General features: G+C 41.7%; 4 protein-coding genes across 6 annotated transcripts; 2 read left to right on the top strand and 2 right to left on the bottom strand.

Annotated features, from left to right (window-relative positions):
• Positions 1-14,109: 14,109 nt before the first annotated feature.
• LOC113359734 (DPH4 homolog) lies at positions 14,110-14,650 on the top strand. Its single transcript, XM_026603319.1, has one exon. The coding sequence runs from the start codon at positions 14,123-14,125 to the stop codon at positions 14,648-14,650; it is 528 nt and encodes a 175-aa protein (XP_026459104.1). The 5' UTR covers positions 14,110-14,122.
• Positions 14,651-15,967: 1,317 nt separating this feature from the next.
• Positions 15,968-17,642, bottom strand: LOC113361476. The gene is made up of 3 exons (XM_026604716.1): positions 17,242-17,642; positions 17,031-17,152; positions 15,968-16,538 (listed from the first exon to the last, which is right to left on the bottom strand). The coding sequence occupies exons 1-3, from the start codon at positions 17,609-17,611 to the stop codon at positions 16,098-16,100; spliced, it is 933 nt and encodes a 310-aa protein (XP_026460501.1). The 5' UTR covers positions 17,612-17,642; the 3' UTR covers positions 15,968-16,097.
• Positions 17,643-17,648: 6 nt separating this feature from the next.
• LOC113359733 lies at positions 17,649-20,121 on the bottom strand. The gene is made up of 5 exons (XM_026603318.1): positions 19,920-20,121; positions 19,645-19,729; positions 18,516-19,242; positions 17,726-18,402; positions 17,649-17,669 (listed from the first exon to the last, which is right to left on the bottom strand). The coding sequence occupies exons 3-5, from the start codon at positions 19,231-19,233 to the stop codon at positions 17,649-17,651; spliced, it is 1,416 nt and encodes a 471-aa protein (XP_026459103.1). The 5' UTR covers positions 19,234-19,242; positions 19,645-19,729; positions 19,920-20,121.
• Positions 20,122-20,374: 253 nt separating this feature from the next.
• On the top strand, positions 20,375-22,036 carry LOC113361475. Of its 3 annotated transcripts, none has more exons than XM_026604715.1 (2): positions 20,375-20,843; positions 22,020-22,036. In XM_026604715.1, exon 1 carries the CDS (start codon positions 20,402-20,404, stop codon positions 20,831-20,833), a length of 432 nt encoding a protein of 143 aa, XP_026460500.1. In that variant the 5' UTR covers positions 20,375-20,401; the 3' UTR covers positions 20,834-20,843; positions 22,020-22,036. The 3 variants fall into 3 exon arrangements, with proteins under 3 accessions (XP_026460500.1, XP_026460499.1, XP_026460498.1); XM_026604714.1 differs by lacking the exon at positions 22,020-22,036 and adding an exon at positions 21,095-21,193; XM_026604713.1 differs by lacking the exon at positions 22,020-22,036 and adding an exon at positions 21,087-21,193.
• Positions 22,037-22,511: the final 475 nt, after the last annotated feature.

Genomic DNA, 22,511 nt, shown 5'->3' with positions numbered 1-22,511 from the left:
AATCTGGCGCTAGAAACAGGGACTTTGTCCCGGTAAAAGATTTATCTTATCCTGTGATTTCACCTTAAACGCGCATTATGGTTGTGCCATATTCTGGGTTCAGCGTGCTTTCAAAACCTTTTTTATTCTGGGTTCAGCGTGCTTTCAAAACCTTTTTTATTCTGGGTTCAGCGTGCTTTCAAAACCTTTTTTATTCTGGGTTCATGGTCTTCATTTTCACAAACACCATTTCAAAGCAGACACATCCACGGCTATCTATCATAGATTTGCATGTGAGGCGTTTTTCTTTTAAAACTAAGACTTAATAATCCAGATTCATGAGTTCTCGCGACGGATCTGCCTTTTCAAGAGTTTTCCTTTTCAAAAGTAGTCTGAAAACAAGGTCCATGATTGTTTATTAGAGGATTTGTATTGCGGAAACTAGACCGATGGAGTCTTTATGTTTCTCTTTTATTAAGGCCCTTGGGCAGCTCATTTCCTTCTATTCCAATAATTTTGCGGATACGAATGGCACTAACCCGATCCTCGCGGATATCTTTGGTTCTCTTTATTTATTCCCCTATGCAGAAAAAGACTAAAAATGGAAAAGATACTAGAGGCAGGAAAAACCAAAGCCTCATCAAAGGAGACACCGAGGATTACCCCGGTCGTGACCCGAAGCAAGCAGAAAGGAGACAAAGCTAAAACAGCTACTCAGAGACAGGATGCTGCGGAAATCACCTCGTCTATGAACACTAACTCCATTGCAGTCGCGGCTCTCAAAGCAGCAGCCACAAAGAACAACGCAACTGTTGCGGCCCTCCAGGCTACAGAAGCTAACAAGACTTTGGTTTCAAACCAAATCCATCAACAAAGAGAAGGGGTGGCAGAATCTATGACACATCGGCCCGCACATCCACCAGTCTTCGGAATGCCGTCAACCAACGGTCAGAATCAAATCATACCAGTGGTTTTAGTACCGAGGGTGGAAGCTCAACCGAGGGGACCAAACTTGGAGATACCAACAATTGAAGCTGATCCTCTGCCACCCTTAATACACACATTAGAGAAGGGGGAACTATGGCCGTAGGGGTACAAGCCGGAACTCCCAATCAGGGATCAAACCAGTCCCACCGACTGATGGTAGAGCTCGAAGAATTGAAAAAGAGCCAGCAGGTCTAAGCAGATGCCGTAGCTCTTCTGGCCAGGGAGAACCAAGACTTGAAAGATAGGATTGCCCAAAGCACGAAGACTAGCCAACAACTGGACGAAGCAAATTCTAAAGCACCAGAGCCTAATCGAGACCGAAGAATCATCCTAGCAAACGCCGCTAGGGGAAGCAGTGCATCCGATCCGGAATATGCCGCCGAAGACTTAGACTATTATGACAGTGAAGATCGAAGAAAGAAACGCTCAACTGAGCATGAGAACGTGGGATATTACCACGCAATGGAGGAGCTGCGTGATGAGATGATGGATGAGATCAGGCAGTTAAAAACCAGACAAGGCGGAGGAAGGCTTGAAGAGGTGATGAAAGAAGCTAACTCCACGCCCCTAAATCATCGCCTGGCAAATACCCTCATTCCGTTAAAGTGCCATGTCCCAACTTTTGAATGCTATGACGGATCCAGTGATCCCGCGGCACATATCCGGTATTATAATCGTATCTTAGCCCGATGGAGTCAAAACGACGTCGTCCTATGTAGGTATTTCCCATTAAGTCTGAAGGGATCGGCTTTGTCTTGGTTTGACAACCTGCCACCTGATTCCATCAACTCCTACGATCAACTCGCAGAGAAATTCTTGAGAACCTACATGTACAACAAAGTTGTGAACACCGGAATGGATAAACTTTTTTCTCTGGCAATTGGTTACAAGGAGAACACGAGGGAATACACCAACAGATGGCACAAGATCTTCCAATCCATAGGGAGTGTGGATCCCGTAGTAAGCATCAACTGCTACAAGTGGGGATTAGACCGAATGAGTCCACTATTTGTTGAGATCCACGGAAGCGTACCTAAGACAGAAGGAGATCTTCGAATAATTATTGAGAAGTATGCTCGTCTTGAAGAAATCCAGCGTGAGAACCCGAGGGCACAAACGCAGAGGGCTCGCCGTACCAATTCCGCAGAACAAACCAGTGGGGCCAAAAGAAATAACTCAGTGGAACGACCGCACGAAGATAGGAAGGAACGAAGAGATGAACGACGAAAAGACGATCGAAAATTCGAAGATCAGGTTTACACGAAGCTCAATGCTAGCTACGCTCGGATCTTGTGAGAGATCAAAGGAAGGGAAAATTTGGAGTGGCCGTGGTCTAAGGGAAAATAGCCCCCAAGGACCGAGAAGTCTAAAGATTACTGTGAGTATCATTGCTTCAATGGACACCAGACTGAGAAACGCAAAAACCTCAAAATAATGATCCAAAAATTGATTGATGATGGCGAACTCAAGCAATACATACGAAAGGAGCTCACCGAGGACAGATCCAAACGAACCAAGCAAGTCCAACTTCCAGAGGGAAACCGCACAATCAACACCATCTCGTGTTCCGAAGCCGCAGGGCCCTCACTTACAGCGCAAATAGGAAAGAGGCTACGAAAGCAATTCGAAGACCACTGCGAATTATATAAAATTGATGACGTAGAGGTGGACGAGCACGAAGAGTGTATGGACGCACCTATCATCTTCGATACTGAAGATATCGAAGAAGATATGGAAGACCATAACGATCCCTTGGTCCTCACACTACCAGTGGCCGGATGTAACCTCAAAAAGATCCTCATCGACGGGGGAAGCTCAGTGAACGTTCTATTCTACGACGCCTTCAAACGGATGAAGCTCCATGATGAACAGCTGATGACCTCTTATTACACCATCTACGGGTTCAACGGAGCGCCCACAAAGCCATTGGGAGACATCGTGTTGCAGGTGAACGCCGGGCCCAAGAAAGTAGAAACACGATTCAGCGTAGTAGACGCCCCATCCCCCTATAACGCCATTATTGGACGAAAGTGGGTACATAAACTCAAGGGAGTGGCAGCAACTTACTACCAATATCTCAGGTTCCCTACACCCGAGGGAGTAATGGAAATCAAGGGAAATCGGGTCTCTGCAAAAGAGTGTCAGGCCACTCAGGATCGTATCAACAATGAAAAGGAAGAGCAGCGAAAAAACCGAAGGATCAAAAATAAAGAAGCTGCGAAAGAAAAGGCCATAGACCTGTTCCTCAAGAAAACCACAGGGAAGGGCTTGACAAAGGATGATAATGTCCTTAACACAGATGCAAGTACTTCAGCAGCCAACGAAGGACAGAAACATACCAAATAGAAATTAAAGAACGTCCCAGTCCTTGGGGACCCGAAGCCGATGTTCACACCAGTGGAGCCCGTAAAAGAAATCAACATAGGAACGGAAGAAAACCCGAAGATGATCAAAGTAGGGACCATAATGGACGAAAAAAGAGAAGATTCCTTAACCAAATTACTTAAAGAATACGCGGATGTATTCGCCTGGAAGTTAGGAGACATACCGGGGATTGATCCGAAAATAATCCAACACGAGCTGCGCATCAAACCAGGCACGCCACCTTTCAGGCAGAAAATAAGAAAAGTTGCACCAGAGTATCATAAGGAAGTAGAAAAAGAACTTCGGAAACTACTAGAAGCAGGCTTCATCAAGGAAGTCAAATACCCTACATGGATCTCCAACATGGTCGTCGTTCCTAAGAAGAATGGAGGGGTTAGGATATGCATCGACTTTACTAACCTCAACAAGGCATGCCCAAAAGACAGCTATCCCCTACCGAGCATAGATCAACTGGTTGAAGCAGTAGAAGGGTACGAAGAGCTGTCATTCATGGACGGATATTTTGGTTACAACCAAGTAGCCCTGGCAGAAGAATATCAACTACACACAGCATTTTACACCCCGCATGGCCTTTATTGCTACACTAGAATGCCCTTTGGACTTCGAAACGCATGGTCAACTTACCAGAGAATGGTCGATGCTATCTTCAGGCCATGGATTGGTAGTACCCTATAAGTCTACGTTGATGACATGCTCGTCAAAAGTAGGCTACGCAAATATCACCACCAGGACCTGAGATATATTTTCGAAACAATGAAGAAACATCACATGAAAGTAAATCCAGAAAAATGCACCTTCGGTGTCACCTCAGGGAAATTCCTCGGATATCTGGTAACAAAAAGGGGTATTGAGGTAGACCCCGCGAAGGTTCAGGACATAGTGGAATGACATCTCCGAAGAATTTAAAAGAAGTGCAAAAGCTCAATGGGTCCTTAGCAGCCTTGGGCAGATTTATTGCCCGATCCTCGGACAAATGCAAACATTTTTTCAATATTCTCAAAAAAAGGAGTAAGTTTGAATGGACTGCAGAATGCGAAGAAGCCTTCCAAAGAATCAAGAAACACCTGGCTTCAATTCCAATCCTGCAGAAGCCTGATCCTGATGAGGTTTTGGCATTGTACATAGCAGCAACAGAAGACGCGGTTAGCGCAGTGTTGGTCAAAACCAATGCGAAGATAGAACAGCCTATCTATTATGTCAGCAAGACCCTCAATTTTGCGGAAAGGAATTACACGAAGATCGAACAACTCATCCTGGCATTAGTATGGGCTACTCAAAAACTGAGAACCTATTTCCTAACTCACTTCATCCGCGTCCCATGCAAAGCACCACTGGAAGCAGTCCTCAAAAGCGCGGGAAAAGTAGGTAGAATAGCCAAGTGGAACACCCACCTGGACCAGTTCAACATCATTCATGAAATTCAACATTCCCAAAAATCCCAAGTTTTGGCGGATTTCTTAGCATACCTCCCCCTGGACAATGATGAAGAGATTAGGGGAATACCAGAAGCCGACGAGGAAAGCAAGGATCCAATTGATGTCCTCGAACCCGTGAGTCAAAGACAATGGGAAGTATTCGTTGATGGTTCCAAAAATAAGGAAGGGGCAGGAATAGGCATTGTCATCACCACCCCAACTGGAGAAAGGATCGTACAGGCACTCAGGTTAGAATTCAAAGAGCATACTAACAACATCGTCGAATACGAGGCAGTCGTACATTCCCTCCGCTTAATAATAGAGATGGGGGTAACTGATGTAAGACTGACAAGTGATTCGCAGCTTGTCATCCGTCAAATAGGGCTAGAATACAATGTGTATGACGACACCCTCTCAGCTTACATGGCATTGGTTCAAACATTGGCATCACAAATTCCGAACATCAAGTTCCGGCACTTATGCAGAAGGGATCTCAGGCACGCGGATGCCCTAGCATATATATCATCCATGCTGAAGGACAAGAGTATTGAAGCTATCAAAATAACAAGGGTATACGAGCCTTCGATTGCATCCCAATTTTCCTTTGCTACAAATCAAGATACAGTGGAAGAAAATATCGAAGATCAAGTGGGAGAAGACATCCGTGACGATTTTGACGAAGAAGATATCCTGTCAAGAGCAAATCAAGACGAAGATTTCAACAACGAAGATGATTGGAGAATGATGATCCATGCGTTTCTCAAAGATAGAACCTTACCCGCGGATCACAAACGAACCAGGAAAATACTCTCCAAAGTAGGAAGATATGATCTTCGGGATGGGATCCTGTACAAGAAATCTTTCCTCGTGTAGTTACTACGTTGCTTATCCAGGAAAGAGGGGCATCGAATTCTAAACGACATCCATTATGGTGACGCAGGGAATCATAGCGGCATGAGATCACTAGCCGACAAAGCAAAAACGCAAGGATATTACTGGCCCACAATGATACAAGATGCTGCAAGAATGTCCCGACGATGTGAAGAATGTCAGCGTTTCGCCAAAAAGATACACGCACCAGCAAAAACGTTGAATTCTGTGGATAGCCCGTGGCCATTTGCAAAATGGGGCATAGATATCGTTGGGCCTTTCATCGAAGGATCAGGGAAAAGACGATTTTTGATAGTAGCCACGGACTATTTCAGTAAATGGGTGGAAGCCAAAGCCTTATCCGGGATCAGAGACGTGGACGTGTTTACTTTCATATTTCAAAACATTATTTGCAGGTTCGGCATACCAGCGGAAATCGTGTCCGATAATGGTAAAAAATTACAGGGGAAAAACATAGACATGCTCTTCGACACTTTCAAAATAAGGAAAAACTAGTCCACCCCCATATACCCTCAAAGCAACGGACAAGCGAAATCTACTAACAAGACCCTCGCCCTTATCCTCAAAAAGCAATTAGACGAACACAAGGGGCGATGGTGTGAACAACTACACAATGTATTATGGGCATACAGGACAACACGAAGATCTGCCACTGGGGAGTCCCCATTTCTCCTCACTTATGGAGTTGAAGCAGTCATCCCAACAGAGATCCTCATGCCAACCATAATGACCGAAGCATGGGAGAAAAATCTCACAACAGACATGATGTTAGAGAGACTGGACGACCTGGAAGAAAGGAGGGAAACAGCATTGCAAAGGATGGAAAATTATCAACGGAGACTAGTGAGAGAGTACAACAAAAAGTTTAAGCTTCGAAATTTTGTAGAAGGGAAGCATGTGCTAAGAACAATCCCGCAGTATCAACGAGAGAAGAAATGGGGAAAGTTAGCACCTACATGGGGAGGACCTTTTATAATACACGACATTGCGGGAAACGGTTCCTACTATCTTCGCAATCTGAAAGGCGAGGTCCTCCGGCACCCTTGGAATGCTAAATGGCTCAAACCGTACTACCCATAGGAACAACGCAGCTTTGCATCTGCGTGAAGAATACCAGAAGAAGAAGGCAGCGTAACCGCTTTACATGTTTCTATCTCTGGACGAGGAGTAGCAGGCCTCAACCTATCAATCAAACAAAATTTTTGGGAAATCTTCAAGCAAACGAAATGGTCAAAAGGCCCGTTGGGTGAACACATGTACATTATATAATAAATTAACAATATTGGGGAAAGTAGTTAATCTACAATCTCTCAGGGTTCCCCTATCAGTGTCTATGAGTGTAAGACCAAGGGGAAGGCACCCAGCAGAAAGAGATACCCAACCAATTTTAAGGCAGCGGGTCGACGGAATGGGTGCATGTAAATATTTCAAATAAGCATTCCATATCCTAGAACGCTGCCTCGGCCCCCACCGTTTGGGAATCCTCTGGCCCAGGATTCGCCAGCGGGGTGACAAGTCTCAAGACGATCACGAAGGTATTTACCTTCGGTATCGCACCCAAACACTCTCAACTTTTTACAAAGCAAGTTATTTCTAGTTTAACACTTCACAATACTTAATATAAAGATGAATTGATAACGCAGGTATGCCAAAAGGATGATCCATTTCATAAAGATTTGATTACAAGTTCAGCAAATAAGATAAAGCAGGAAACACATCAAAAAATGTTTCGAAATTATATAATCAACAAGGATCAACTTTCTATGACTAATAAAATAAATATACTTGGACGATACAGCTCCATCAACAAGGTTGTCTCTGCGAGATGAAGGTATGCTACCACCTGAAGAAGGCCCAGAAGAACCAGGCAAGGGCGCGGGAAGGGGACGACGCGGATAATTCTTGACAAGACCATGTTCGACTTTAAGATCAAGTTCAATCTTATCTAGGAATTTGTTGGTCTCCTCAGCCAACTGACATCGAGCTTTATAAGTGATAACAGCGGTCCGCTGGTTGGTCTGAGACAGCAATGCAGATAGGCGTTCCGCCTCTTTGGAGGCAATCTCCGCTGCTTTCTCACGAGACGCGGCCAACCCTTTGAAATAGTTGGCTTGTCCTTCCTGCTGCACTAAGGCAGATTGAGTTTTTTTAAGCTCATCATTTGTTGCGTGAAGCTGTCCCTCGAGTGCTGAAAACAAGAAATACCAAGGGGTTAAAACGAAGAAATAACAGAATCACACTCGATAAAACAAGGTTATACCTTCGACATTAGCCGAAGCCTCTTCATACTCATTAACAACTGCGTCCCGAGCCTCATCAAGAAAGCCATATTCGTCGGATAGTTTCTTATAATCCGTGTGAAGGTTCGTAAGAGCAAATTGACTCGCGTCTAAGTCTACCTGCTTCATTGAATCCAAGTGACGAAGATGGTTGACTTCGTCATTCATCTCCCTCATCCTTTTATGGAGTCGATACACATTCACTTCAAGATCTCTTTCAGATTCCACTTGGCGAGCAACATCAGCTCGAGACGCTGCTAGGGCTTTACTAAGAGCACCAACCTCAGCCCTAGCGTTATCTCTTTCCTTGGAAATATGCAGCATATTATCCCTAACCCCGGGTCCTAAGAAATAACGAGCCTTTTGTAACTCTCCTTCCAAAAAGCGCACTCTATCCTCTAAGTCCGAAGCATTTCCTCGAGCATCACGCAGGTTGTCACGCGTCCATAGCAGCGTACCATTAAACAGACAACGGTCATGATTGTACTTATTTTGCATATCAACCATCAGTGTTCGCTTTTCACGCCACTCAGCTGCTAAGGCGTTGTGCTCATCAGCACGAGCATTCCACTTTACGGCTTCGCTTTTCAACTTACCCACCAACTCTACAATGCGGGATTTCTGTCGTTCCCTTTCTTTCCGAAGCCATATGAGCTCGGGGACTCCACCCACAGAAGATAGGGTAGGAGACTGAGACAGAACACCAGAGTACAAATAGGGAATCACGAGGAGTAAAAGACCAATAAAAAATATACGAACCTGTGAGGGACGATACATTTCTGCGAGCTTGCTCCAATTCGTTGCGGACTATAGCAAGTTCCGAACGGAGACTCTCCTCGGCATTACCCAGCCGCTCTTTTTCCTTCAGGAGACCCTTCAATTCACTTATTTCCATCTCGGCCGCAGATAGTTCTTCTTCTCTATGACGAAGCTTAGCCTCCAACTTTAAAGACTTTGCTTTAAAAAATTGGTATAGAACATGGTTACAATGTTCGCTCCTCATCATCTATGTCACGAACGACAAACATTATTATACCCAAGGGATCGGATATCGCGAAGAATACAATGTTCGTATATCATGAGGGAATCAGTACAAGGACTTACCTCTAAGACACGCTGCAGGGGAAAACTGTAAGATACCCATCAGCTATGGCCATCATATCAGCAACAGAGGAGGGAGGGTCAACCACTAGGTTATCTTCTGAAGCTCTCATATTCTTCTCCCACATCTCAGCAACGCGGACTTCAGAAGACACTTGCATCATCTGACGAGTATAAGCGTCAGAATTCTTCTCACCGGGGACCACTGGGGCAGGGTTGGGGACGAACATCAGACTTTTCTTCTTAAGCCAAGCCAAAATGGCATCTTCGCCTCAGGCATTAGCGAGTAAGGGAAATCCTCTGAAGGAGATTCAACCGCAGACTTCCCTTTGGTTGTTCTCCCCTCACTCGCGCAAGTCTCGACATCACCAGCCTCAGTATGACCACCGGCGTTTTCAGCCTGCTGACCGGTGGCATCTTCTTTACGAATATCCCCAAGCACATCCCAATCATCATTTGGGGAAAGCAATGAGAAGTCTTTGGCAAGACCCATGGAAGCATTCACATCAAAGGATTCCCCCGCGGAATATATCCTACCGAAAGAAAATTCAGAGGAAATAACGGGCAGAGTACCCACACCAACAACTTCTTCTTCACCATCACCACCCGCAACAACTTCTTCTTCACCATTACCACCTTCGTCATCAGGGTGAGAAGTGTCGGTACGCTCTTCTCTATCGGACATTTCTTCATCCTCAGCATACCCTTCGTTTACAGGACTCGTAACCTCCTCATAAACCTCAACCTCACCGGTAACCACAGTAGAAGATTGTTTGGGTCCAAGTTTCTTCTTCTTCGACACCTACGAACCAGTACACATCCCCACAAAGGCTCATTTTTTCCCTCACTTCAAAAATGAAAATTATTTCAAGCAAGGAAAAAGGGGCAAATAGAATAGAGAATATAAGAAGAAACTATACCTTGGCAGCAGCAGCACTCTTCGTTGGATGGGTAGCACCAGAACCCTCATCCTCATCTCCATCAACGACATCAAGAGCGTAAGGAAAATTCATGCCCGCGAAATTCGGACGCCAAGGACAGAAATCTCCATAACGAGCAGGAGGAGTTTCACGAGGCTTGCTGTTTTCAGAAGGACGCCAACCGCGCGGACCCAGAATCCAACCATTAGCCCAAGGACCAACTACCTCAATAACAGTAGCATGCCATTCATAATCATGGTCACGCTTAATCCTTTCACGAGCAGGAAAGAGTTTCCGTTTAGCAGATCCCTCAGTACCAGGAACATACTTCAGCTTGGCATCACTCACCTCACTCAAAAGAAGAATTTCACCACGGGAAGCAGCAATATTACGAAGACTAACACTCAACGGCTTACGGTTTCTACTGTTGACATAATCCCCAAAAGAACTTTTAAAATTCTGAGGAGTGTACCACTCTCTCTCAGCAGGATTTAGAACATAGCAGGTCATCATAGTCTCTCCCTTGCTTCGCAGGTAACATTCCTTCAGTGAACGAAGATAATTCCCAGATAGTTGTGACACAGAATGATTATGAGTGTTCGTGGAAGAGACTTCGCGACTAGCCAACACGTCATAATAAAAGGAGTCACCCGACTTATATAGGGGCAACATGAGACCCGCCTCGAAGGCTCCAACCGTAGTCAACAGATGAAACTCGTCAAACTGATACTTAGCAAGGAGCTCGTAAATGATATCATCGTCAGGGGCATAGAAGCGAACCTCAAAAGCTTGAAGTTCATGTTTTTCCTTAAACATCTCAAGATCAATATGCTTGAAAGTGACTTTCTTCTTACCAACTGAAATGCTGCGTATCACGGGGACAGTTTCTTCTTCGTCTGCGGAATCAGAAGTAGGACTCAATTCCGAAGCTTTCCTTTTAGAAGGAAGATTTTTAGACGGATCATCTCTCGACATAGTACCCTTGGAGTACTTACCTTTGAAAGAAACCGCGGGAGGAGGCGGCAAAGATTTCTGCGGAGGCACTGAAGGAGGAGCCATTGAACGAAGGGGCGGAACATCCAGTGTTTCAGTACGAGGAGGAGGAGCCCGCGTACTCCTAGAGTCATCACGAGGAGGAGCCTGCGTACTCCTAGAATCTTCACGAGGACGAGAAGGGGCGCGGTTAACAGCATACCAATATCCAGAAGGACCCTTCGGCACATCCCCTTTCTTAGTAGGCACAACCTTCGCACCAGAGGAAGATGAAACCCTATGACCCCGAGGATCCGATTGCGAAGACTTGTAAGGACCTTACCCAAGTGGAGATCTGTCAGAATCTCGACGCGGAGGGGATCTTGGCGGACTAGACGGCGGGGTTTGGTAAGGAGCCCGCGGACGATCAGACATATCTACAAGGAAACACAAAAACAGTTTAGAGAAGAATACGAGGAGATCACTAAAGATCAAAAAACCCATAATTGATGGTTCATCCGGATAAACATTAAAAACCCTAAGAACTAAAAATAACCAGAAATACTCCATCCAACTCCAGGGATAATACTTAGATACAGACTCACATACTTTGTAACAAAGAACAGGGGTAAGCATATATGCTTCGACATGTGTGTTCTTCATCACAAAGCCAACAATACAGTAGCAGGAAACAAACGGGTAGATACATAGATAAATCAATGATGAGAAGCTAATGAAAAACCCCATACATGTATAGAAGAGGACGACAAGCACCAACCACAGTCGAAGAAAGGAGGATCGGAGGTATCAAAATCTAGTTGTCTGCGATACAGGGGCAACAACAATCGAGAGCGAAAGAGACAGAAAATTAAATGTTGTTATCTTCCTCACAAGAATGACGATAATAAATGACTAAAGAACAAGAATAGAAAACAAGAAGAGGATGAACACTTACAAGAAGAGGATAAAAGTTTTTTTCACATTCTCTTTCCTATTTATGAAGCTAGAGAAGACAATAACTGTTCCTCGTACCAAGGAGAAGTTATGGGGAAAGTTAATGCAAAGTGGGAAACGTGTAGGAAGACCTTTCTTCTTCTAAATTGCAAAATACCCCCAAGTCAGAAGAAGAGGGGCAAATTGTATGTACACCTTTCATCATCCACCACGTGTACAGAAAGAGACATGTGGAAGGCATGCAAAACAAGATATCAAAACATGACAGCAAGCATCTCATCAGAAGATGCCACCGGTCAGCAGATCCGACGGTCAGGGACAGAGGATCACTGAGGTATGATGGCTCAGAGGAGCACCAGATAATACCCCTTGGGTGTTAATACACCCAATCCCGAGGAAGATCCCAGATCAACGGATGAGAGGAAGTTTGACTGACACAGATGTGACCAGACAAAGAGACACTTTCCTGACACGAGCAGACATCCATCTACCTGCATTAAATACCAAAGAGATATACACGTGTCAATCAGCTCGTGGAAGAGGCGAGGATAACCCTTCGTATTCAAGCTCAGGCCGCAGCATATGCCGAAGACCTCTGCGTAATGGGCACAAAGCACAAGAAGATAAGATCACAACGGCATCTCAGAAGTAGGACCCACGTTCCAACCCTATAAATACCCCTCTCTACTAAGAGAGAAGGGGGTCGACCAATCCAGAGCAATTATAGGAGAATATAGGAGAGAGAAATAGGAAGAGTAAGTAATCCCCCTACTTCCGCAGACCTATGTATACTCTAAAGTCATTCGACTATCTTTGTAATCATTCAAGACATAGTGAAACACCAGCCCGTGGATGTAGGCCTTAGTGCCGAACCAAGTAAATCTTTGTCTTATTTACATTTCAGCACCTTACATTCAGCGTTGAACTTCATGTGCTTTACATTTATACTTGATTCTCTGTTTATTCCTTTATACGAACATTATTTATGATAATATTCGACTAGACAATGACAAGTTCGAAGGCTTCGAGTCGATGAATCGATATAATCATCCCCTTTACACATACAGCGTACAATTCTAGAATTAGACTGTATGCGAATATTGTTTATGAACACGTGGATGGCTTCGTGATTTATGTGTTCACAGATGAAATGGCAGCTGCATCTGTTCCACATGTAGTCCTGGTAAGAGTTTCTAATCCAATCATCCATAGGCATAACAAGAATTACCCATTAATTGTTGGTAAAAATTGGCACATGGAAGAAGTCCTAGAAATTGTATTAATGTTTCACCTCTACTCAAAGCAACATACTCTTCATTTTGCTCTTAAAACGAGTCTTTTTTTTTTTTTTTTCCTTTTGTGGAAAAAGTTCCCTAAGTAGGTAAGGCACCTTATGACAAGCAATACTCTTATTGAGGTTTTGTGAGAATCTTAGTGTTTTTTCTTCTTTGCTTAGTTAGGGTACTACCTTGAGCTCTTCCCTGAATTGTCAATAACCTAAAGATGTAATAAAAGGTTTGTGGATATGTTGTTCTATTAGGCCTGCATCACTAGAGATGAATTTGATTAGCATAAGCGTATGCATAATCATGAAAACGCTATAAAAATATGCAAAATTGGAATAGATTATGCATATGTGTAGTTTGTTCGTTTTCAACATGCGTTAGAAAGAGAATCCAAGTTAATCTAATGAATACTTTTTCCTGCCATATCCTCTGTTTTTTAGGTTATGAAGAGAACATTAAGTCACCAGGAACCCACTGGGGAGTTTTAGGTTCTTGAGTTGATTTAGTTATTGTACTGGTTACCAACTTGACCTGTGTTGTCAAACTTTTAATGTTTGAATTGCTGTACATGCATCTTGCTTGTGTTTGTGAGACAGTAGAAAGATACTTAGTGTTTCTTTATGGGAATGCTGAACTTTAGTTCCGTGTTTTTATCACTTCCGCTGAAACAGTATCGATATCTTATGGCCTAGTTAACTCCTTTACTTTTCTTATTAGTAGAGTTGGATATGGTTAGACTATAAGCATGATGCATATGCAATTTTCGTATGTACGTCCAATGCTGGTTTCTGTGGTATTAATCACGAGTAATCTTGTATTGAGTATCAGAAAGTCTATACATACTTCTATTATCAGCTGCAGTATATTCTTCTATCTTTATGGTCTCATTTTGCATCTCTTTTCTTTTTGTTTGAGTTTACAGTAAAAGTGGCGTGGTCGATTAACTTAAAGCTATGCTTTTGGATGGGAAAAGATCTGTCCTGAAAACTCACTATGACATTCTATCAGTGAAGGAGGATGCAGATTATGAAGAGATTCACGCAAACTACAAGAGAGCTGCCCTTAAATCCCATCCTGATAAAATGCGGTCAACAACTGAGACCTCAGATTTTCAACATGAATCACTAGAAACATTTCTAATGGTGCAAAAAGCCTGGGAAATCTTGAGCGACTCAAAGACCCGTGGAATTTATGATCGTGAATTGAGGGATTCAAGACGAGATACAGAAACTGCTGAAGATGTTAGTTTAGAGGAGATGATGGTAGAAGGAGTTGGTCAGGTCCTGGAACTCTTTTACGAATGCAGGTGTGGCGATTGCTTTTCCATTGATTCAATTGAACTCGGAGAGATGGGTTATTCATTGGGTAGGGATGACAGTAAGATATTTATACACAGACCTGACTCCAGACCAGCCACTGTTATACTTCCTTGTGGGTCGTGCTCTCTTAAAATTCGTCTTACAATCACAACTGGTTCATAGTCATTTCTTATTCATGTAACATATCCAGTATACATGTCAATAATGCAGTAAAACATCCCCTTTGAATGTCATTGCCCTTATTATCCTTTTCTTTTTCTTCCTTGATGTCTATATATTCTGTGATGTACTTCTCTGCTCTGGTCCTAATATTGTACTTATAAGCAGCTTAGCCGTAAGAGTTCAATGAAACCGTGTATATCCTCCAAGAGTTCACTAGACCAAAATACTGGTTCTCTTGTGATTTGAATGACAGACACGGATGCCTTTGTGCTATGTTGCTTCTTGGAAAACTAGCCAAAATGCCCCAATTTGGGAGGCATGGTTGTGAAACTGTCCCGGATTTTGAAAAAAAAATAAAATGTCCCTGTCCGTTAACTTTTCCATCCAAGCGAGTTAAGTAGTGAATTTGGCACATGTGTGAAAAAAGACAACAATAACCCTTCAGGGTTAAGAGTTTTAGGGTTAGGGTTCAAGATTTAGGATTCAGGGGTGGTGGTTGTGGTGGCGGCGACGATGGTAGTGGTGGTTCTGGTGGTGACGATGGTGGCGACAACGACGTGGTGGTTCAAGTAGTGGTGTCGCATTGTTGGTGGCGGAGGTGGTGGTGGCGGCGGTGGAGGTGGTGGCGATGGCAACACCGTTGGTGGTGTTGGTGGAGGTAGCAATGATGAAGACAGTGGTGCTGGAGGCGTTGGCGGCGGTGGTGGTGAAGGTGGCGGTGGTGGCGGCGGTGGAGGTGATGGTTAAGGTGGTGGTGGTGGTGGTGGCGGCGAAAATATGAAACGTGTCGTAATATTAAGGGTTTGTTATTTTGTATAAGAAAAATGGCAATTTAATTAAAATTGGGGTTAAAAATGACTTTTCTTCACATGTGGGAATTCACATGTGTTCAAAATTGACCATTTAACTAGTTTGGATGGAAAAACTAACGGATTGGGATATTTTAACTTTTTTTCAAAACCTGGGGCATTTTCACAAACGACACCCCCAAATTGGGGCATTTCAACTCTTAGCCCTTCTTCTTTTAGCTCTCAAGAAACAAACCCTTGGTCCTTTCTAGCTGATGCTGCTAGTGTAGCCGTGTTCCCCTGGTCTTTCTCTTGTTAGGATAAAAACGAAAAAACTCTACCCACTCGTGAGTCGTGACCAATGTAGTCAATATCGGATACCGGTTTGTCTCGGCTGAGGACCGGTACACTGGTACAACATTGTATCGGGGAGATCTCGGTTTCAAATATCGGGGAGATATCGGTTCTAAATTTATATCTATAATTTATATTGTTTCACACAAAATTATACAACATTAAAATGCATCAATTTTAGAAAAACAAACAAGTTCATTCAAAACATAAGAGTCGTCGTATGAAGTTCAAATTGGAAAAATGGGAGAATTCACAACTTTAAAGTTCACAATCTGGAAACATAATTAAACATGGACATTACAATTTTAATCAAAATCATTCGATTCATCATAGATATCATAATCTTCCGTAGCTCCATCATCTCCACCAAGTAGTCCATAATTAGAGTCCAACATCAAGTCATCAGTATCATATCCACTATATTCAGAGTCAGTTGGATAAGTAGATTTGCGTCGGGAGATACAAGCACTTTTACCAACAACTGGCATACCTTTTTCACCAACAATATCTTGCAAATCATCCAAAATAACATTATCTCCTTGTACAACCAAGTCATCCAAATTCTCTAAAGCCAACCATTCATCATTGTCATCATGCTCATCCAGAAAAATGGGATCATGAGCTTTCGGATCATCATTATATTGACTGATTTCTTTGTATCGACGTTCCAATTTCTTGTTGTATTGAATAAAGACGCTATCATTTAATTTTTGTTGCTTTATGCGATTTCGCTTCTTTGAATGCAACTGAAAGACGAAAGGATAATAAGTAAATGAAATGAAACACATCAAACAGATTTAATCTTGATGTTCATCATTATAAATTGAACCAAATAGAAAAGCCAAATATAAATCAAGTGTGTTGGAACATAACTTAGTATTTAGCGACCCTAAATGCAGGGAAAAGGAGAAGACAGGTTTAGATTGACTCACCACCGGTCCATCAAAGGTAGCGATGGCAGCACAGAGAACAATACCATGATCATTTTGATTTTGGGTCATAGACTGATTTGGATCATTAGCACATGACATCATATGGAACAATGAAAAATGCCCTACTCTTGCTCATATAGTGGTATACAATGTTAACACATTACACATTAACTACAACTTGGTGTGTCGCGGCACCTCAGGAAACTGAATTACAGGCATACATATGGTCTAAATACCCTTACAGAAAATGGTAATACATGAAAAATAATCAGTGCAAGTAAGACTCAACAAGATTAGAATACTTACATTCTGAAATGTGCTCCAGTTTCGCTCACACGGGGAAGCAGAACAAGTAAGACTCAATACCCTTATTGCAAATTTTTGTAGGTTTGGGGTATCGATTCCTCCATATGTAATCCACCAATCATCTGTCATAAACACGGACAAAATAATTATACAAATGCATAGGTAACACAGATGTAATCAAACCTTCAACTTACATAACAAACAAACTTACGAGGTTGATCTTTATATCTTCTTTTTTTGCAAACCGGAGTTCCCAAGATCCCGTTAGCATCACTGTAGTCTCTCAATTCAGTTGTATCTTTCTCAAGATCTTCTTCATTGGGAATAAGCCTTTGCATTGCTGTATGAAGTCCCCTTTTGATTTCTATGTACTTAAGATCATTATCCATTAGATGAGCAGGGACTTTGTAGAATATGGAAGGATTTAAATAATATGCAGCACAATGTAGAGCATGATTGAAGTTATTCTTCCATCTTTTATCAAAGATAGCCTTAATTACAGCCCAAGTACTATCATCTTGACTGAAATTCTCCTCGAGTTTCTCCCTTGCTATCCTCATTGCTTCATAAAAACAAGGCATTGTAGGTTTGCGCTCGATATCCACTAACCTTACAACCTTAACCAAAGGCCTTAGCACTCTACAAGAATAATCAACATCTTCCCAAAATGTACTGCTTGTGACAATTTTAAGTACATTAATTCCCATAGTTTCTTTTGCAAACCTCATTTTCAACCACTTATCATTCACAAACATTATTTGCAAATGGGTTTTATACTTTGCAAGACTTTCTAGTGTGTAGTACTGAGTTGCAAATCTAGTCTTTGTAGACCTATGTAATTCACCACCGATCATCTCCCTCATTAAGATTAATACTTGAAAATGAGCATAAATATATGTAACGAGTCTCTTACCTAGAATGACGGCTGTCTTGATTCGTGGAAGCTTGCCACCAAGTTCTTCTAGCATCAACTGAACACAATGAGCACCACAAGGAGTCCAAAACATATTTGGGTATTCAAGCATTAAATCTTTCCCTGCCTTTTTAAAATTTGAACCATTATCGGTAATGAACTGAACTATATTTTCTTCCCCAACATCGTTAATTACCTCCTTTACAAGCCCACGTATAAAATCAGCATCATTGGTTCTGTTTGACGCATCCACAGACTTCAAAAAAACTGTCCCTTTCGGACAATTCACCAAAAAGTTAATAAGATGTCGCTTTTTCCCATCTGTCCAGCCATCAGACATGATAGAACATCCAAACCTCTTCCAATGTTCCCTAAATGTATCAACAAATTTCTTCATTTCTACTAACCGGTCCTTGAAAAGATTCGTACGAATCTGATGGTAAGATGGTGGGGGCATAGCTAACAAAAAACAACATAAAAAGCAAAAGTAAACCAAATGAATATACGATAAGAAGAACAGATTAAAGCACGTATTATAGCTAAAATCAACTGAGCATATCACAACTGCTTACCTTTCCCATAGTCGCCTATTGCATATATCATTTCTTTGAAACTTGGGCAACGAACAGTGTTAAATGATACTGAATTCTCAGTCATCCAAGCTGAAATGCATTTCCATGCAGTCTTCATTAACTTCTCTTTCACAGCTGAGTCTCTTTCAAGAGTGGCCTGTTGAGTTTTTTTGTGGTCTGTCTTCATATATAAATCAATTGGACCTCTACTATTACTTTGGCTTATCCTCTTTCTCTTTGTCTGATTCTGAGAAACTAGTTGACTAGCACCCACACCAGCACTAGCACCAGCACCACCACCACGACTGCCCATATTGCCATCAATTTCAACTTCTTGTTCTTCAACATCGGTATCAGCATCAGAGGCTTCATCTGAGTTGTTTGCACGCCGATACGCTAAATCAATGTTATCCTTATGAGCTTTTTTGGTCCTCTTTACAGAATTCACCAGACCAACTTTGTTCATAATATCAATGGACACATTTGGACATGAAGAAACATTCCCTTTAATATGTAAAAGATGCTCCTTAAGCCTAGTAATTCCACCACCACGAATTAATTTCTTACATAACAAACAAGTAATTATATTTTGATTTGCTAGGTCTTGGCGTTCACCCCATTCCCATGCTGGATCTTTAGTTTGAGTAGCCGAAGAAGAGGGCAATAAATCACAGGTAGTGTTTGCCGTATTTGAATTTGATGCATTAGAAGAATCCATAATCACAACCTACAACAGAAATAAAACAAATTAAATCCCAGGAACAGACTGATAATGTATGCAACTACATACTAATACTATCATCAACAACACAACAAATTAAACCTCAACATTTCCATCAACAACACAACAGATTAAACCTCAACATTTCCATCAACAACCAATCTTAAGGAAATCAGTAGCAATAAGTAAAACAGAAAATTCAAATCCAAATCCCTAAAACAGAAACAAACAAAACAAAAGTGCAATAAGTATGTAAATAGACCTGAACCAAGCAAGAAAGACAATATAGAAAGAATATTATCACACAACTGTAGCTTCTTTGGGATTAATATATAAGCAGTGAAAATCAGTACACAAAAATTAAAATCGTTGTAATCTGTAAAGACATGGAGCTATCTATTTTAATACCCAGTTGCTAGATGAACTGTTTTGATGTTTCTTCAGCGACTTTGCCTTTGCTGGATATGCATATAAGATGTATCTTCCCTTGGACCTAAATTGCAAAAATCTGGCATCAGTTTTGGGTACCAGACTACCAGTATTTGTTAATGATCAAAACCAAATTACATTCCAATAGTCTTCTTAAAAACCCTAAAATACACCAAAATATGAACAAAGATTGACATAATCCATTTGAAATAGTTGACATAGATTGACATAATCGATTAATGATCAAAACTAACCTCTTGTTAAGATAGAATCAACTGAATCTCGCCATTAAAATAGAGAAGAAGAACCTGCAACGAAATTTGTAAAATCAACTCTCTACCCTTTGCGTATCGATGGGATTTAGGGATTAAATCTCTTCCCTTCTCTTATAATCCCGAAAATGCCCTCAGAAATTACAGCAAATGACAAATATCGCCGATAATACGATATTATCGGTGTACTGTATTATACCGTATCGGACGGTATTATCGGCACAAAAATCGTTTTGCGATATCGGGATTTCCGTATCGCTCAGTGTCCGATACCGGTAATATCGCCGATATTTCGGCCGGTATGGACGAAATTGACTACATTGGTCGTGACCCATTCGAGTAGGTTCAATAATAATCTCCAAGTAAAACTGCCAATATCCGACGGTGTATATCGAAGCGACTAAGTCAAGGTTGACAATATCATAAGTACAGTAGTTACCAATCTGTTTCAGAGAGAGTAGGAAATGGGTTCTGGTACTGGTAATGATTCGGGTGGAGGTCCTGGAGGAAGAGGATTTCGTAATTGGAGTGTATACGATGGAATGAAGATCATTCCACACACGCCCGAAGCTTTAATGGCAGAGATTGATGCAGCCATTGCTGCTTCTGAATATTCTCATGCTTCTGCACTCCTTCAATCAACTTCTTCTACTTCATCATCAGAGAAAAATTCAGATAGTAATGAAATAAAACAGGATCAATTTGATGCTAGGATGGCTGATGAAGCTTATAAAGCTGGTTGTGCGGCTTTAGCATCCGGGAAACTTGATGAAGCTCTTCAATCTTTGCAGATTGCTCTTTCTAAATGTCCACCTCATAAAGCCTCTGCAATTTCTAAGCTTCAATCTCTTATCAAGTTAACATCTCAACAACAAATTCAGAAGCCCCATGGATGATTTCCATTTGGTGAGTTTTAAAATTTAAAGAGGCTTTTTTCTTTTTTGTTGTTGTTGGTGTGATTTTTCTGTTCTTTCTTGTGTAAGGATATTAAGGGATTGATGTGATAATAAGTTAATCGCGTAAAGATGTTGAAATTCAGAAGGAAAATTTGTATACTGAATGTCTAGTTGTTGGCAGGGTCTATGTATTCTACTCTAGGTTCAAGTAATTGACTTCCGAATAATTGTTTGTCTGCTCTATGTTTTATAGCTGAACAGATTCCATCTTGCAGTACCTGTTCATTTTACCTTAAGATCCTTCCTGTGAGAATAGGGATAACATCATAACAACACCTCATTGTAAGAAAATTCTCTTATTGCAAAATTTAAGTGGTTGTTTTTTCTCTGATAAGTTAGGGTATAAGCTTGATTGTAGTCACTTTTTTTCTCCATTTAGAACTGTTTCGTAAGTATTATCAACTGCCAGAGCCACAGAAAGATTATTGAGTACTCGGTCTCAAAAGATGAAATTGACTAGCATAAATTAATGCACATTCATTAGAAGTTTAGAACCTGTAAGGCTACGTTAATTGGGGTAGATAATGCATAAATTTGGTTTGTTCATTTAAATTCAGCTGTATTCCGAAAACTAGGTTATCGCTAGGTGCTGGCTCATTTGTTGGTTGATCACTTGTTAAAATAGTCACGCGCAAACTCTGATGTCATTCATCTGTTTTTCACTTTTGGGTAATTTGGTTCTGAGGAAGCTGATGCTAGGTGTAGATACAAAAAAAATCATGTATGTATGCGATGAACATGGGGATCAGAATTTGAGCTTTGATCCTTGAGGTGTTGCTTTATGGTTAACAAGCAATCCCGACTGTGTTAGGTCCCGATCAATTTGGTTGGGAATGAATCTAGGGTATGCTTTTTCCTGTTACATCCTGTTGGAAGTTAAACCAAGATATGGTATTTTGAGTTCTAGAGAGTTCTAGAAGAGTAATAGATTATATTCTACCATATTTAGCGGACCAAGAATATTCTCTTTAATAGAGATTATTAATAATAATATATATATGGTCCCTTCTCCCACAAGGAGGGCAAGGAAGTTTTCCATAACCCAATATGGTATCATCCCTAATCTCGATCCTCTCTTTTCTTCTTCTTCTTCTCTATTAAACCTCCAACACAAAATCCATGACAGGTGATAAGAAAACTCTGCATCCGGCCTTTGTCGTAACCAACATCAAAACCCTGATTCCTATTCTTCTTGACATCAAACAAGATGAATACTCATCTTGGGTTTTTCTCTTCGAACTACATCTACAAGCTCACGATCTCCTTTTTCTCATCAACGGATCCACACCACCAACAGGGATTGATGCAAATACCCTCAAACAACTCGACGCCCTATGCCGCCAATGGATGTTCTCCACCATGGCCAAGGATCTCATGCTCACAGTTCTAAAATCTGGTAAAACCGCCAAAGAACTTTGGGATCATCTTCAAAAGTTGTTTCAAGATAACAAAGGTAATCGTGCTGCAACCCTTGAAAGTAAATTTGTCAATCTAAAGTTTGTTGACTGTGCTAGTGTCGATGATTATTGTGACAAACTCAAGTCGTTAGCGGATCGACTGACCGATCTCGATTATCCCATGAATGACAAACGTTTGGTTATCCAACTTGTCAATGGTC

Source organism: Papaver somniferum, chromosome 3, assembly GCF_003573695.1.
Source record: "Papaver somniferum cultivar HN1 chromosome 3, ASM357369v1, whole genome shotgun sequence".
NCBI lineage: Eukaryota > Viridiplantae > Streptophyta > Magnoliopsida > Ranunculales > Papaveraceae > Papaver > Papaver somniferum.
The sequence above is the reverse complement of the archived record's forward strand: the minus strand, read 5'-3'. Positions and strand labels throughout refer to the sequence as shown.